This window comes from Cervus elaphus, chromosome 27, assembly GCF_910594005.1.
Source record: "Cervus elaphus chromosome 27, mCerEla1.1, whole genome shotgun sequence".
Lineage (NCBI taxonomy): Eukaryota > Metazoa > Chordata > Mammalia > Artiodactyla > Cervidae > Cervus > Cervus elaphus.
The window spans coordinates 61,225,210-61,242,750 of record NC_057841.1 but is presented as its reverse complement, the minus strand read 5'-3'; the positions used below and the strand labels follow the sequence as shown (position 1 = coordinate 61,242,750).

Sequence of the window (17,541 nt, the reverse complement as noted above, 5' to 3'; positions counted from 1 at the left end):
TAGTCTCTCACATCCTGGTGGCTGCCCGACTCCACAGGCTTCTGCCTCTGAATTGGGGTTGCCTGCAGTTTGCGTCTCTGGACCATCTCGGGTGTCTCACAGACTCACTGGACTCGGATTGGTCAGAAGGAAGCAGAGGACGAGTCCCTCTGAGCATTTTTTTTTTTTTTTCCTTCACACACCATAAAAATCAGCAGCAGCTTCTGACACTCAAAGCAAAGCTTCAGGTTGCGAACCGCTACCTCTGCGAGGCAGCTGACAGAGCATGCGCACACACAGCCGGCTCCCAGCCTTAGCGCAGCCACCAGGCAAATTATTCTGCAAAGACCTGCATGCCTCCGACTACAGTTGAAGTGGAAGTGAGAACAAAAAAGCAAGCGGCAGGCTCGACGGAGAAGGAGCACATTGCAGCCTGAGAGTTCCAAGTGATGCTGACCAGAGCCGCACCTGAAAGAGACTGAAAACTCCCTTTCCAGCTCCGGAGCATGGGACGTTTATTCAGAGCAGGCATGCCACTCTCGGCAGCCTAACTTTCGTCTGGGGCAAGTCAAGACTGGAGAAAGTCGCTGAGGCTGCCGGACCCGGGAGGCTCAATCAGCCCAGAGGGGACCTGAATCCAGGATGAACTCCACCCAGCCCCATGGAATGCACACCTCTCTGCACTCCTGGAACCGCAGCGCCCACGGACTGCCCGCCAATGTCAGTGAGTCCCTGGCAAAAGGCTACTCGGACGGGGGGTGCTACGAGCAGCTCTTTGTCTCTCCCGAGGTGTTCGTGACTCTGGGGGTCATCAGCTTGTTGGAGAACATTCTGGTCATTGTGGCCATAGCTAAGAACAAAAATCTGCACTCACCCATGTACTTTTTCATCTGCAGCCTGGCTGTGGCTGACATGCTGGTGAGCGTTTCCAACGGGTCGGAAACCATTGTCATCACCCTGCTAAACAGCACGGACACGGACGCGCAGAGCTTCACGGTGAATATTGACAATGTCATTGACTCGGTGATCTGTAGCTCCTTGCTTGCCTCCATCTGCAGCCTGCTGTCGATCGCGGTGGACAGGTACTTCACCATCTTCTACGCGCTCCAGTACCACAACATCATGACGGTGAGGCGGGTGGCGGTCATCATCAGCGCCATCTGGGCCGCCTGCACGGTGTCGGGCGTGCTGTTCATCATTTACTCAGACAGCAGTGCCGTGATCATCTGCCTCATCACCGTGTTCTTCACCATGCTGGCTCTCATGGCGTCTCTCTACGTCCACATGTTCCTCATGGCCAGACTCCACATTAAGAGGATCGCGGTCCTGCCAGGCACCGGCGCCGTGCGCCAGGGCGCCAACATGAAGGGGGCGATCACGCTGACCATCCTGATCGGGGTCTTTGTGGTCTGCTGGGCCCCCTTCTTCCTGCACCTGATATTCTACATCTCCTGCCCCCAGAACCCCTACTGTCTGTGCTTCATGTCCCACTTTAACGTGTACCTCATCCTCATCATGTGTAACTCCGTCATCGACCCTCTGATTTACGCTCTCCGGAGCCAAGAACTGAGGAAAACCTTCAAAGAGATCATCTGTTGCTCTCCTCTAGGGGGCCTCTGTGATTTGTCTAGCAGATATTAAGTGGGGACAAACGCGATGCTAAACACAGCGTTAGAGACTTTTCTCCTTCTCATATGTACAATCTGAACAGTCTGTATCAGCCACAGCTTTATCTGTGAGTGTGTAGGGCATGGATTCAGAAATTCTATTGTATCAGCTGAAGTTTGTGATTTTTTTTTTTATGTGAAACAGTGCCCAGTCTCGATGTATTTTTAATGTCATGCTACTTTCTGGCTGTGAAATGTGAATCCACATCACAGGTTATAGGCACTATGGATTTATAAAAAAAAAAAAAAGAAAGAAAAAAAAAGTCCTTATGAACAGTTTAACAGTGTTTCCTTCTTGTGATTTACAAGGATGTGACACTTTGCTTGTTTTTGTAACATGGAAATCACAGCTTCACTAAATATATTCTAATAAGTGGTTTTTGATGTTATACTTTACAACACTGAAGTATAAAATTTTGATTCTAGCATTTAGGGGAGAAATATTGAAGAATAGATGCTTAATCATAAAAAAAAAAAAAAGCTGAAATTTCAGGTAATTTAATAAGACTTGCTCATTCATTCTCCCTGTGCAGAAGTTGAAGCTTCTGCTGGGAGAAAAATAGTTACTTTAAAAAAAGAAAAAAGGAGGGGGGATATTTTGAATCAGAAAATGTTGTGTGTTTCTCAGAGACAGAGAGATTAATTTGCTCAAGCAAAGAGTCTGATATTCCTCACAGGCAATTCAGTTTGGGATTAAAAAAAGAAAACACAAACAGCAGCTATGAGGATCCAAGTGTTCTGGGAAATCTAAGTGAACAAGGCAATCTAAACTTCCTGATATCAAACTGTGTACAACCACCCCTAACAAAGACAGAGAACAAGGTCTTCCTGCCCCTTTAACCAGGGCCCCAGAGCCTGCTGAAATGTCCAGAACAGGTGACGCCCCACTGAGATCCTGCTTCTGCTCCCTAAAGAACTATACAATTCATGCTCAGCTCTTCCACTTTCCACATGCAAGTAACTTTCTCTTTCTCTATTACTTATTTTTTGAACTGGAGTTTATGTACTCATTAGCAGGGATTTTAGCTTTGAAGACTATTTCTATAGCATAAGGATTTTAGGCAATATTTGTAAAAATCTAAAAGAAGGGAACTCTTGGTGCTAGAATGTTATAAATAGGGGGAAAAAGCATGACCTGAACCCCAGAGGACGTCATGACATAAACTAGCCTTCCACAACTATATTTTAGAGAGAAATACTTGCTTTGCTCCAAAATAATGCCACAGATTTGGCTACTGGACAATAAAATCTGTGCTTCCCAATTTGCATGTATTTTGAGAAATTTACCAGTGAATTACCTTTTGATTTACTCCTCAGACTCGTGGGCAGAGATAACACGACAAGGTACTGCTTAATTCAAATTTCTAAATGTTTTGCATATTGACAGCAAGTTCTGAGAAGCACTTTCAGTACTGACGAGGAAAGACTACTTTAAAATATAATCGTAAGGTTAAAGCTTACACATGAAAGGTGATACTGAAGCCTGATTCACTGCAATGCCTCTATTTTGACATAAAAATGTGTGAGGCTTTAAATTATATTTAAAGAGAACCCCAAATTGTGGCAGGACACAGTAGGTGTTTCTGTCTTTGCTGCTATTCCTGTCCATTCTTTCATGTGATTGTGAGGAATCCCGGAAACTGGAGACATGGAAGAGAGCTAGAAGCATCCCCCACCTTCTGTGGGGGCTGTCCTTCCAGTCCACTCTGTTTCTCCAGCCAGGGTCATTTCAGATGCTGCTCGGTCCATTGAGAACCAGCCCACTTCTGCCACTGACAGGAAATCAGCCTCCCACATCTCGACTTTCACACCTCCTCCCGGAGCAGTTTACAGGGATGGGGTGAGTGTTAGTCAAGAACCCGTGTGCCCAGCCCCCCTCCCCTATGTGCCCAGGGCCCAATATTAGGCTCCTGTTTCTTTAAGTGCTAAGGCTATGTCTTTCTCATTTTTTCCTGTTCTCTAAACATTCCTCTGTGATATTACTTCTTCTTTCTCCAATAAAACCAAGATTCTCCCAGAGGGATACATCATTATCACTTACATTAGGGTTCATTCTTAAGTGTTGTACATTCCATGTGCTTTGGCAGACATATAATGACATGTATTACAGCAGCATGCAGAATTGCTTCACTGCCTGAAGAATCCTGTGTTCCGCCTAGTCCCTCCTCTTTCCCTCCTGACCCCTGGCTACCACTGACCTTTTTCCTGTTACAATACTTTCACCTTTTCCAGAATGTCCTATAGTTTGAACCATACACTATATAACCTTCAGATTGGCTTCTTTCACTTAATAATATGCATTTAAGATTCCTTAAGGTATTTTTATGGCTTGGTAGCTGATTTCTTTTCGGTATTGAATAGTATTTCATTGTATGAATGTAATACAGTTTATCTGTTTGCCTACAGAAGAACATCCTGGTTGCTTCCAGATTTTGGCAATTATGAATAAAGCTGCTACAAACACTTGTGTGTGGACATAAGATTTTATTTTATACCAAGGAGCAGGAATGAACCTTTAAAGAGCTTAAGTATAAACACTGTGATGTATGTGTTTATCCTTTAATATTTTGCTAAGGGGGGTTAGTTAGCATTTAGAGTATGCTGGTCAGGAGTATATATTCCAAATGTAACTGGTGAGCAGCATCAGATACCTTTATTGAAATTTTCACCAGAAAATTCAGTGAAGTATAAAGCCTATTAGAAATAATTTTTCATTGGTGATAGAAGTGATTTTCAAGACTTATTGACTTAAAAAGTCAAATAACAATAGCCATAACTTGCGTGAACAAGGTTTATATCTTGCACTTTCGTTCACCTGGCAGGTACCTACCATGACTCTGGGCTGCAAACAGTCATCACCTACTTCAGAAAAAAAGTCTTTGTTGCCCAAACTAAATATTTTGAAATTACTAAAACATTTTTGAAGAATTATTTAATAACATGTAAGTAAGTACCGACTTCTGCTTTGTGTTACAAGGAATACACAAAAAAGAATATTTAATATGATACCAACTATCTAAAGTACCACCAATATACTTATATACCTCCTCCATGTTACTTCCAGTAACTCATGAACAATCAGTAGTCAGTATTCTTGGGTGATACTATGAAGGAGCTTGTTTACTTTCTTTACTGAGGGTGTTTCTATTATGCAAATTTGCTACAAGGAACATATTTTAATTATTAGCTTTTTAGAAGTACACATAAGCATTCCAACACAAAAGTGTTGATGACAGTGTAATTGCCAAATTACCAATGATTTGTGGAGCAAGAGTAGATATAAGAGAATTAGTTTTGAGCCAGAACAGATATTAGATATCATCTCATTTAACCCTTTAAGACTCAGAGAGACTGTCTGACCTCACATGTGAAATCACTGGCAACATCAAAACTTAAGAGCCAGTTCCTGACTCTGGATTTTCCTGCATCAAATTCTATGAGCCTCCTTCTGTAGGCAAGGACAGTTTTCTCAATCATATAACCTATGGCTGAATTATGGTTACATCACTTTTTAGCTGTGAGATTTTGTTGGGTTAGCTTTTTCATTGTTAAATGTGCATAATAATACCTGTCTTTTCAAAGGAGAAAAGACAATTATAAGATTAAAGCTCAACACAACAGTGCCCAATAAATATAGGCACTCAAAAATAGTGATTATTAGTACTTTTAGGAATGCCAAGTATACAAACAAACTCATGAAAGAATGAAGACTTATCAGTTTTGCTCTCTCTCAGCATTATTAGAAAATACACATATGCCTTGAGTTTTCTTAAACTATCTTTGAGGAACTTCCCTGGTGGTCCAGTGGTTAAGATTCCCTGCACCTAATGTAGGGAGTCCAGGTTCGATCCCTAGTCAGGAACTAGATCCCACATGCTGAAACCAAGATCCAAGACAGCCAAACAAATTTTTTAAAAAGCTACCTTTGATAGTTTTCTTGAATTGGACAGAATCTGGGGGGTATAAATGGGTATATTTAAACATAGAGAATATATAGGCATACCTATGTTTTAAAAAGCTAATTTTTTTATCCTTAATAGTACTAATTGTTTTAAAATTTGCAGGGCCACATTCAATGCCAGAAAAGGCTAAATAGAAAGATAATATTCTAAACATGAAATAACCAATCAGCCCATTTCTTCAAAGATTAACTGATTAAACTTTGTGTCATCAATTTGTGTTAGTAGAATAACATTATCTAAACTGATATTGTTTATATTAAATGTAAACCCTCTAAAGAGAATCATAAGTGATTATGTTATAGTCACATCTTTTTTTTAATATAGTCACATCTTGATGCTCAGTTGTTGGTGTACCATGTATTGATCCAAGCCTATGCTTGCGAGTAAAAGGAGCACACAGCATTTGGACTAGGGGAACACTGGGCCTCATTTGATTTACCAGCTCCAGAACTATAGGCAAGTTTCCTGAGCACCTATAATCTAGACACTGAAATGAAAATAATATCCATCGTCTTATCACATGTGTGGGTGCTAGGACGCTTCAGTCGTGTCCAACTCTTTGCGACCCTATGGACTGTAGCCCACCAGGCTCCTCTGTCCATGGGATTCTCCAGGAGAGAATACTGGAGTGGGTTGCCATGCCCTCCTCCAGGGGATCCGGAGATCCAGGGATCAAACCTGCATCTCTGTCATCTCTTACATCTCCTGTATTGGCAGGGGGGTTCTTTACCACTAGCGCCCCCTGGGAAGCCCCATCTTACAGTTAATGACAAATAAATAATCTATTGAAATGATCTGGGGGCGATCCTAAGACGGTGGAGGAATAGGACAGGGAGACCACTTTCTCCCCCACAAATTCATCAAAAGAACATTTGAACACTGAGCAAGTTCCACAAAACAACTTCTGAATGCTGGCAGAAGACATCAGGCACCTGGAAAGGCAGCCCATTGTCTTCGAAAGGAGGTTGGACAAAATATAAAAGATAAAAAGAGAGACAAAAGAGGTAGGGACGGAGATCCGGCCCAGGAAGGGTGTCTTAAAAAAGAGAGAAGTTTCCAAATACCAGGAAACACTCTCTCTGGCGGGTCTGTGGAGAGCCTTGGAATCTCAGAGGGCAAAATAACCGGGAGGAAAAATAAATAAATAATTAAAATCCACAGATCACCTGCCTAACAGCAACTCCCAGTGGAGCAGCAGCCCAGACGCTCGCATCCCCCACTAGCAAGCGGGGGCTGGGCAGGGAGGCACCGGCAGCATTGCTTAGGGTAAGGACCGGGCCTGAATGCCCCGAGGGCAATCTGAGGGAACTAACTGGAGATAGCAACCCAGACTGTGGGATAGCTATCCCGGGCAAAGCCCTAACCCAAGAAAACTGCCAGGCCCGCTCACAGAACAAAGCTAGCCAGCTGCTGACCGGCCCACCCCCGCCGGAGTCGGGCAGGCGGGGACAGCCAGAGCCGGAAGGGGGCACTCGGCCCCAGAGAGGCATCCCATACCAAGCTGCAGGCAGACTTCTCTGCTAACCAAGACTTCTTGGGATTCTGGATGATTGACATCCGCCAGGAGGGTCGCAGCCAGAGACCAGCTCCCCAGAATAGACAGAGGCACGCCTAAGAAGGCGCGCCCCTTGTACACCCAGAAAACCGGGCGGCTGGGACGGGGGAGGCGAAAAGCCGCAGCCTCCAACTGGGGGCGACTGCGCCCGCCACGCACCTGGTCACCTGAGCCGCTTGGACCTGGAACGGGCTCAAAACGCAGGCCCAACCGAGTCTGCGCCTTTGTGGAGGACCTGAGAACATGGACCTCAGCGGCTTAGACCTGGGGAGTGCACGCACCCCAGGGCCCGCATCACAGTTCCCGCCCGGCACAGCAACCTGGAGCCTGAGCAGTGTAGACGGGAAAGCACACGCCGTGAGCGGGGCAAACCCAGTGTGGCTGACACTGCGCGCGCGCCCCACACACGCCAGTGACATTTGTTCGCAGCGATCCTCCGTCCCCGGGGCACGACCTTAAAAAAGTGACCACCACCGCCCCCTTGTGTCAGGGCGGAAGTTAGACACTGCAGAGACCAGCAGACAGAAGAAGCTAAAATAAGCAGAGGGAGCCGCTTTGGAAGGGACAGGTGCAATAGATTAAAACCCTGCAGTTAGCACCGCCTACATAGGAAGGGGCCTACAGACCTTGAGAAGCATAGGCCAGATCACGAACTACCTGAAAATGAACTGAACCCACACTGTCTGCAAGAGCGCCAGAGAAAGTCCTAGATACATTTTTACTATTATCATTTTTTTAATTTTTTAAATTTTTAAAAAATATTTTTAAGTCCGCTATTACTCCTTTAATTTTCATTTTTATAACATACTATTACCTTGCAAAAAAAAGACCCTATTTTTTAAAGCAAACTTCATATATATATATATATACATATATATATATATTTTATAATTTTTGTGACTTTTTTTTTAATATTGTATTTTTGAGAATCTAACCTCTACTCTAGATTTTTAATCTTTGCTTTTTGGTATTTGCTATCAACTTTGTACCTTTAAGAACCCAATCTTCAGTACCCATTTTTACTTGGGAGTGAGATCACTGGGCTGATGGCTCTCTCCTCCTTTTGACTCTCTTTTTTCTCCACCAGGTGGCCTCTATCTCCCCCTCCCCCTTCTCTTCTCTACCCAACTCTGTGAATCTCTTTGTGTGTTCCTAGCTGTGAAGAACACTTAGGGAACTGCTTACTGGCTGGATCTGTCTGTCTCCCTTTGATTCCCCCTTTTCTCCTCCTGGCCACCTCGGTCTCCTTCCTTCCTCTTCTCTTCTCTGTGTAACTCTGTGAACATCTCTGAGGGATCCGGACTGTGGAGGCACATAGGGAAGTGATTACTGGCTAGCTTGCTCTCTCCCCTTTTGATTCTCCCTCTCCTCCTCCTGGTCACCTCTATCTCCCTCCTCCCTCTTCTCTTCTCCATGTAACTCTGTGTACCTCTCCGGGTGTCCCTCACTGTGGAGAAACTTTTCATCATTAACCTAGATGTTTTATCAATGGTGCTGTATAGATGGAGAAGTCTTGAGGCTACTGTAAGAATAAGACTGAAAACCAGAGGCAGGAGGCTTAAGTCCAAATCCTGAGAACACCAGAGAACTCCTGAATCCAGGGAACATTAATCGATAGGAGCTCATCAAAAGCCTCCATACCTACGCTGAAACCTAGCACCACCCAAGGGCCAACAAGCTCCAGAGAAAGACAAACCACACAAGTTCTCCAGCAACACAGGAACATAGCCCTGAGCCTCGATACACAGGCTGCCCAAAGCCACACCAAGCCCACTGACATCTCAAAACTCACTACTGGACACTCCATTGCACTCCAGAGAGAAGAAATCCAGCTCCACCCACCAGAACACCAGCGCAAGCTTCCCTAACCAGGAAACCTTGACAAGCCAGCCGTCCAACCCCACTCACAGTGAGGAACCTCCACAATAAAGAGGAACCACAAACTGCCAGAATACAGAAAGGCCACCCCAAACACAACAACATAAACAAGATGAAAAGGCAGAGAAATACCCAGCAGGGAAAGGAACAGGATAAATGCCCACCAAACCAAACAGAAGAGGAAGAGATAGGGAATTTACCTGATAAGAATTCCGAATGATGATAGTGAAAATGATCCAAAATCTTGAAAACAAAATGGAATTACAGATAAATAGCCTGGAGACAAGGATCGAGAAGATGCAAGAAAGGTTTAACAAGGACCTAGCAGAAATAAAAAAGAGTCAACATATAATGAATAATGCAATAAATGCGATCAAAAACACTCTGGAGGAAACCAACAGTAGAATAATGGAGGCAGAAGATAGGATAAGTGAGATAGAAGATAGAATGGTAGAAATAAATGAAACAGAGAGGAAAAAAGAAAAACGAATTAAAAGAAATGAGGACAACCTCAGAGACTTCTGGGACAATGTTAAATGCCCCAAATTCGAATCATAGCAGTCCCAGAAGAAGACAAAAAGGACCATGAGAAAATACTTGAGATAACAGTTGAAAACTTCCCTAAAACGGGGAAGGAAATAATCACCCAAGTCCAAGAAACCCAGAGAGTCCCAAACAGGATAAACCCAAGGCAAAACACCCCAAGACACATATTAATCAAATTAACAAAGATCAAACACAAAGAACAAATATTAAAAGCAGCAAGGGAAAAACAACAAATAACACACAAGGGGATTCCCATAAGGATACAGCTGATATTTCAATAGAAACTCTTCAGGCCAGAAGGGAATGGCAGGACATACTTAAAGCGATGAAAGAAAATAAACGACAGCCCAGATTACTGTACCCAGCAAGGATCTCATTCAGATATGCAGGAGAAATCAAAAGCTTTACAGACAAGCAAAAGCTGAGAGAATTCAGCACCACCAAACCAGCTCTTCAACAAATGCTAAAGGATCTTCTCTAGACAGGAAACACAGAAAGGTTATATAAACGCGAACCCAAAACAACAAAGTAAACGGCAACGGGACCATACTTACCAATAATTACCTTAAATGTAAATGTGTTGAATGCCCCAACCCAAAGACAAAGATTGGCTGAATGGATAAAAAAAACCAGACCCCTATATATGTTGTCTACAAGAGACCCACCTCGAAACAAGGGACACATACAGACTGAAAGTGAAGGGCTGGAAAAAGATATACCACACAAATAGAGACCAAAAGAAAGCAGGAGTCGCAAAACTCATATCAGATAAAATAGACTTTAAAATAAAGGCTGTGAAAAGAGACAAGGACACTACATAATGATCAAAGGATCAATCCAAGAAGAAGATATAACAATTATAAATATATATGCACCCAACATAGGAGCACTGCAATATGTAAGGCAAATGCTAACAAGTATGAAAGGGGAAATTAACAATAACACAATAATAGTGGGAGACTTGAATACCCCACTCACACCTATGGATAGATCAACTAAACAGAAAATTAACAAGGAAACACAAACTTTAAATGATACAATAGACCAGTTAGACCTAATTGATATCTATAGGACATTTCACCCCAAAACAATTAATTTCACCTTTTTCTCAAGTGCACACGGAACCTTCTCCAGGATAGATCACATCCTGGGCCATAAATATAGCTTCGGTAAATTCAAAAAAAGTGAAATCATTCCAAGCATCTTTTCTGACCACAATGCAGTAAGATTAGATGTCAATAACAGGAGAAAAACTATTAAAAATTCCAACATATGGAGGCTGAACAACACGCTGCTGAAATGATCTGGTACTAAAGAGCTTGTCCCTATAGGTATCTGTTATTCAAACTGCACTTAAAAGGTCATCAGAGCTTAAACCCTAGAAATTAAATTATGATATTCACTTGGCTAGCCTCATTGCCCTACTGTGGAGAGACAAGAATCCATTCAAATCTGCTTTCACCATTTCATTCATTTATTTCTCAAGTGAAGCAAGTAAAAATAAATCTCTGTGTTTGTTATTTTAGGTATAAAGAAATTTTAAACACTCCAAAATAATTCAAGGCAGCTAGTGGGTGGATTTGGGCAGGAAGACACACATTTTTTTCGATGGCTTCAGTACTATTCTAATTCTTGTGTTGAATAATGGTTTAATGTATACTTTATGAGGGCTTCCCATATGCTTCAAACTTAAATGACATATAATCTTTTATAAATTTTCAATATTTTAAGAAAATTAAATGAATACAATGCATTTACTTTGTAATGTGCCTACTGAGAGGGAACATATAAAACTATATTTGTATAATTCAAATAAAGGATTTCTAGCACAGTTGAATGCTGCCACTTCAGGGAGAGGAAAAAAAGAAGAGCTTTGATCTATGATCGTCATGGTTGAATTTGGATCCTGGGTTAATGAAGTTAGTAATCAGAATGTACTATTATTAACTGTGTTTTCACTGACAAGAGACACCTGGAAGCCCTTCAAATAGAGCCAGATGGAAGATCTCAGCAACTCAATCAGTGAAATATTCAGTGAGGTTTTGTACGGGGCTCAGCTGATAATGACACTATTATGATCTGATTTCCAAACCTAACATTCTAAATGGTGTTAGAAATTTCACTTTTAAATTTAAACCAACATTGAATGAAATTTAAAAGTGAAAATAAAACAATAAATTTGGTCATAATTCCACTTGAGGGAAAAGAAAACACTTAGGCTAAAATTCTATCTGTGAAAAGTTTAACTCCTTAATTTAAAATACATTTTATTTGTAATGTTGAAGTTTCAGAATGACCCCATTAAACACGTGTGGGTTTTCTATGAATCTCACAGCATCGTGTGGATTTCATTTTACCAGGAAGAAAGCAAGAAGGCTTGAGAGTAATTCTTTTTGTGATTTTTGTTTACATATATTGAAAATTATGCTCTGGTCATAATTTGTACCTACTAGCTATGTTGTTGTTGTTGTTTAGTCACTAAGTCGTGTCCGACTCTTTTGCCACCCCCATGGACTATAGCCCACCAGGCTCTTCTGTCCATAGAATTTTGCAGGCAAGAATATTGGTTGCCCTTTCCTACCCCAGGGGATCTTCCTGACCCAGTGATCAAATCTGCATCTCCTGCATTGCAGGTGGATTCTTTAACACTGAGCCTCCAGGGACGCCTACCTACCAGCTATAGCTATTAGCTAATTACTGTCAATATCAGAAAGAAAACCTATGCATTTTCCACATCTGCCCGACCTCTAATCTTCCCCTCTCAGCCATCACATCTCAACATTCCACATCAATGTATTTTCACCTAAAACTCAACGTGGCTGAAACAGAAGTGTTCACCGACACAAATCTGACTTCTTTTTACTCTCTGTACATTTGCATCATTTCATCACTCTCGTGGGAACAGAAACTCAAAAGCTCAGTCACACTGTGCTTTCACTTCCAAGATCAAATGAAACAAGTGAGATTTTGAAAAAGCTTCAGGTACGTGAAGCCTGACGCAAGTGACTGGCCTGTCCGTATGTACAAAGGAGCAAAACGGAAAGAAAGCTGACTCGTGAATTTATAGTTCTTGTTGAACCAAATAGGAAGACAAGGGCATGATTGATTTATTTGGGTTTGGTGGGTTTTTTTTGAGAAACCTACATAAAAACCAGGCTCAGAGAAGTCTGGGAAATACATATCAATTTTTTAAGCTGAAGTATAGTTGATTTATAATGTTGTACTAGTTTCAGGAGTACAACAAAGTGATTCAGTAAAACGGATTTTTTTCCATTACAGGTTATTACAAGACGGAATATTGTTCCCTGTGCTACACAGGAGGTCTCTGCCGCTTATCTGTTTTACATGCAGCGGTGTGTACCTGTTATTCCAAACTCCTAACTTACCCCTCCCTCCTCTAATTTTTTCTGCTTTGGTAATCACAAATTTATTTTCTATGTCTGTATGTCTAGTTCTATTTTATCAAATGGGCCTCCCTGGTGGCTCAGATCGTAAAGAATCCACCTGCAATGCGGGAGACCTGGGTTGGATCCCTGGGTTGGGAAGATCCTCCGGAGGAGGGCATGGCAACCCACGTCAGTATTCTTACCTGGAGAATCCCCATAGACGGAGGAGCCTGGCAGGCTACGGAGTAAGTTCGTTTATCATTTTTTTTTAGATTCCACATGTAAGTGATATAATATGATATTTGTCTTTCTCTAAGTTATTTCACTTAATATGATAATCTCTAGGTCCATCCACGTTGCTGCAAATGGCATTATTTCATTCTTTTTTATGGCTGGGTAATATTCCACTGAAGGATGTACATATAAATGCGACAGTCATGAGCAGGTATAGAGGTAGGGAAGATAAGGGTGTGAGTGATTCCTCAATGTCTTGCATCCTGCAATCCCTTCCTCCTGTTGTCTCCAAACCCATTCTGGTGGAGCCTTCATCCACAACACCTGCACTAAAGCTGCTCTTGCTAACATAACCAAGATGTTTCCAATGATTAAAACCAATATCAGGTGCTTTTTTTCCCCCTGATTTTATTTAGACCAACACAAACTTTAACTTGTAGATCACTTCCCCTTCCTTACTGTATTTGGCTCACAGGTCAGCAAAACCCTTGGTTTTCCTCCTACCTCAAAAGTATTTTCTCCGTTTCTTTTGCAGATTCCTCCTTCCACCCCCCCACCAGGCCCCTAAAAGGGGAACCCTCCATAACTTGGTGTTTTGTACTGTTCTCTTCTCTTTGGTCATTTCAACCAGTCTCAAAGAATTGAATACTATCATTGTTCTGAAGGCCCCCAACCATGTGTCTTCGATTTAGATCACTTCAACTACTTTCTGAACATCTATGCCTGGCTTTCTAAAACAAATTCTGTCTTACTTGAGGCTACTCTAATAAACTACCAAAGACTGGGTGGCTTGAACAACGGACATTCATTCTTCACAGTTCTGGAGGCTGAGAAGTCCAAGATAACAGTGCCAGCCAGTTCAGTTCCTGCTGAGAACATCCTTCTTGGTTGCAGATGGCTTCTTTCTACCTGTCCCATCACATGGAAGAGAGAGAAAGAACTAGCCCTCTTCTCTCTTTATAAGGACACTAATCCCATCATGGAAGCTCTGCTTTCACGACTTATTTACCTCCCAAAGATCCCATCTCTAAATACCTCCACATCAGGACTCCACCTTATGAATTTTGCAAGCATGCCTGCTCTGTCGCTAAGTCATGTCTGACTCTTTGTGACCCCGTGGACTGCAGCCCACCAGGTTCCTCTGTCAATGGGATTTCCCAGGCAAGAATACTGGAGAGGGTTGCCATTTCCTACTCTAGGGGATATTCCCGATCCTGGGATTGACCCCATGTCTCCTGCATTGGCAGGCAGATTCTTTACCTCTGAGTCACCTGGGAAGCACAACAGAAACCACAGCATATGCTAAACTTACAAGTCTACTTTGAACCCCTAGTTTTTCTACCTAAGGTGTCTCCTTTCACTGTTTCGCCAACATCAGATGATGACAACTGGGTCCCTCTATTTGATCAGACCAAAATCTCTGGACTCACCACTAATTAATTTCTCTTTGTCTTACACCCCCTTTTGGACCCATCAGGATATATTATTGGCCTTATCATTAAAATACATCCAGTAACTTCTCCCTAGTACATATCCTGGAGCACATCTATAAAAAGAGCTCAATAGATATTTGATGAAAAAATGAAGGGATGTATAAAAATAGTAGGAAAAAAGCTGAGACTGGATGCCCCGTTATTCTCACAGCAGAATTTAAGGGGTCCGGTGCTCTGGGTTTGTGCTTAGTCGTGTCTGACCCTCGGCGACCCCATGGACTGTAGCCTACCAGGCTCCTCTATATCTGTGGGATTTCCCAGGCACGAATACTGCTGTGGGTTGCCTTTTCCTTCTCCGGAGGATCTTCCCAACCCAGGGACAAAACCTGGGTCTTCTGTTTTGCAGGCAGATTCTTTACCATCTGAGCCACCAGGGAAGCCCTACTTAAGGGGTTAGTTAACAAAGACGAGGTCATGATGTCATAAACACAGGGGTAAAAGAAAAGCTACAAAAGGAGATACAGCTGAAGTCAAGGGAGGAGGGAGTTTAAGGAACAGGTTGTCCATCATTTCAGTAAAGGAAGACATCAAACGCTGTTCAGAAATGTTTTCAACTAGAAATCTAGTGTATTTCATTTGAGAATATAATTGCAAAGATGACGAAGGTTTTGACAACAAGATGAAAAAATAGAAGGCGTGAGAGGAACAGCGAATTTCCAGTAAAATACTGATGCAGATACCAGATGTTTTTCTTCTCACATGGAGACATACAAGTAGAATGAGAGCAAGGGGTGTAGAAACAGTACAGGCTCTTCTAACAAGCTGTACGGAAGAGAACAGGGCACGTGAAATCAAGGGACAATTTCCTCAAAATGGATTCGCTTCAGTCAAGGAAGATCCTACGCAGGGGCAAAGAACCAATACCGACTAACAGGCTGAAAACTGAATATTTACTGAAATCTCTCAGTGGTACAGCTACATCATTTTCTCATGATTTTCTGTAAATGGTTGCCTTTTCTTCTGAGTCATTTTTTTCCCCTAGTTACACCAAGAAGTAACTGTGAAGAGCTCTACTTCAGAAGTGTACATTCCCAATCTTCAGGAGGTGAATTTGAAATGCCAACACCTCCCTTACCTCAGAGGGAAAGTGACCAGCTGAGCGCCCATCTGGGGTCAGCGACTTTAGTAAGATCTGGGCAGACTCACCCTTTTCTGTACAGAGCTAATGTCCTGGAGGATGAGTCCATCATTCCTGGCTGGAGTGAACATCCCTCTGACTCAGGATGGCCAGCCAAATATCAAACTGGAGAGCGGAGCCCAGCTGCCAGGGACAGTAAATTTCAGGGCCCTACAGAGGCTGCAGAGATCGCCTGCTGCTCTGGATTTTCTGCAACAGAAAAGGGAGCGTCAGCCTTCTCAGGCATTGGCGAGAACCAATGCAACTGCCAGAAATGCATGAGACAGAGTAAGGGCATGTCAGCGCACGCACACACACACACGTGGCCAAGCGTGACAGAAGGTTACACGTAGATAAGATCCTGGCTTAACTGCCCTTTTACTAAAATCCTCCCCCAAAATGAAAGCAGAAGGCTCAGCAACACATAACCACACCCAACAAGCACTGATGGGCATCGTCACTTCCCATCTCTTCCTCTATTAGCACAGAGACGGCCTCTGCGGACGTCATCAGGCTGCTTATGTTTGCTTGATTTGTTCATTTTGACACTTTGGTAATTGGTCCTGCATTATATTGCTACATTTTGAACTTAGATATCTTGCTAAATACATAAGGCATTTTATTGTAAACATTTGAAAATACGATCTCACCTCCATGTAATTACTTTAGATAAAAGGAAGTTAATCAAATTCAGAGAGACTGAAATTAAGTTAAGCACTGAATATTAAGGAAGGCTTCATCTTTAAAGGAAAATACGAAAGAAGGTGTACAGAAAATTCTAAAGTACACTATTAAATGCTGTTGTTGTTTATTCCCTAAGTTGTGTCTGACTCTTTTGTGACCCTCTGGACTGTAGCCTGACAGGCTCCTCTGTCCATGGGGTTCTCCAGGCAAGAGTACTGGAGTGAGGAGCCATTTCCTTCTGCAGGGGATCTTCTCGACCTGGGATGGAACCCACATTTGCTGTATTGGCAAGCAGATTCTTTACAGCTGAGTCACCAAGGAAACCCCTACACTACTAAATACACATACACAAATTGGTGTCCAGAGGTGTGGAAAATGGGCCAGTTGAGACGAGTTTATTTAAGTCAGTAACTTCCCGAAATGGGGTTGTTAACCATTACACTTATCCTGCTATTCATGGATACACTGAAATGTTTTGTCATTACCTTCAAAACAAGAGTAAACAGGTTGCGAGGAGGAAGTTCCTAAGAAGCCTAGTTAGCAGAGGTGGTCCATTGAGATCGCAGGTCTGGGAGAAAGTGCCAACTGGGGATTTATAAACCACACAGCTTCCATTTTTAAAAAAGTGACTCACTAAGAGGAAGAATGATCAAGTAGCCAGAAAAACTTCAATACAGACTCTTCACAGCAGTCTATCATTTTTTGAAACAAGTCACAAATATCAATGAGTGGTCAGAAAAAGAATAGAAAGGCACATATCACTTGGCAGGAAGCACCCTAGTGGGAAATTAATTGAAAATATCAAGGAACTTTAAGAATCAAGGCTATCTGGATTAATTTAACCTAAGGATGGAGGAAATGGGGGATGCCGGATCTTAATTTGATTATTCTAATCACAGGGGGATGGAAACTTTAGAGCAACAAAAGACAGAATGTGGCACACGAGGGCTGCTTGTTATTTGTTACAAATACGGTGTCAACGACCAGGGCCGTTCTTGGCCTAACGGCCACGTCCTCCAATTACCCAATCATTCTGGGCT

At 42.5% G+C, this 17,541-nt stretch overlaps 1 protein-coding gene across 1 annotated transcript; it reads left to right on the top strand.

Annotated features, from left to right (window-relative positions):
• Positions 1 to 218: 218 nt before the first annotated feature.
• MC4R (melanocortin 4 receptor) lies at positions 219 to 2,215 on the top strand. The gene has a single exon (XM_043889236.1). It carries the CDS (start codon positions 622 to 624, stop codon positions 1,618 to 1,620), a length of 999 nt encoding a protein of 332 aa, XP_043745171.1. The 5' UTR covers positions 219 to 621; the 3' UTR covers positions 1,621 to 2,215.
• Positions 2,216 to 17,541: the final 15,326 nt, after the last annotated feature.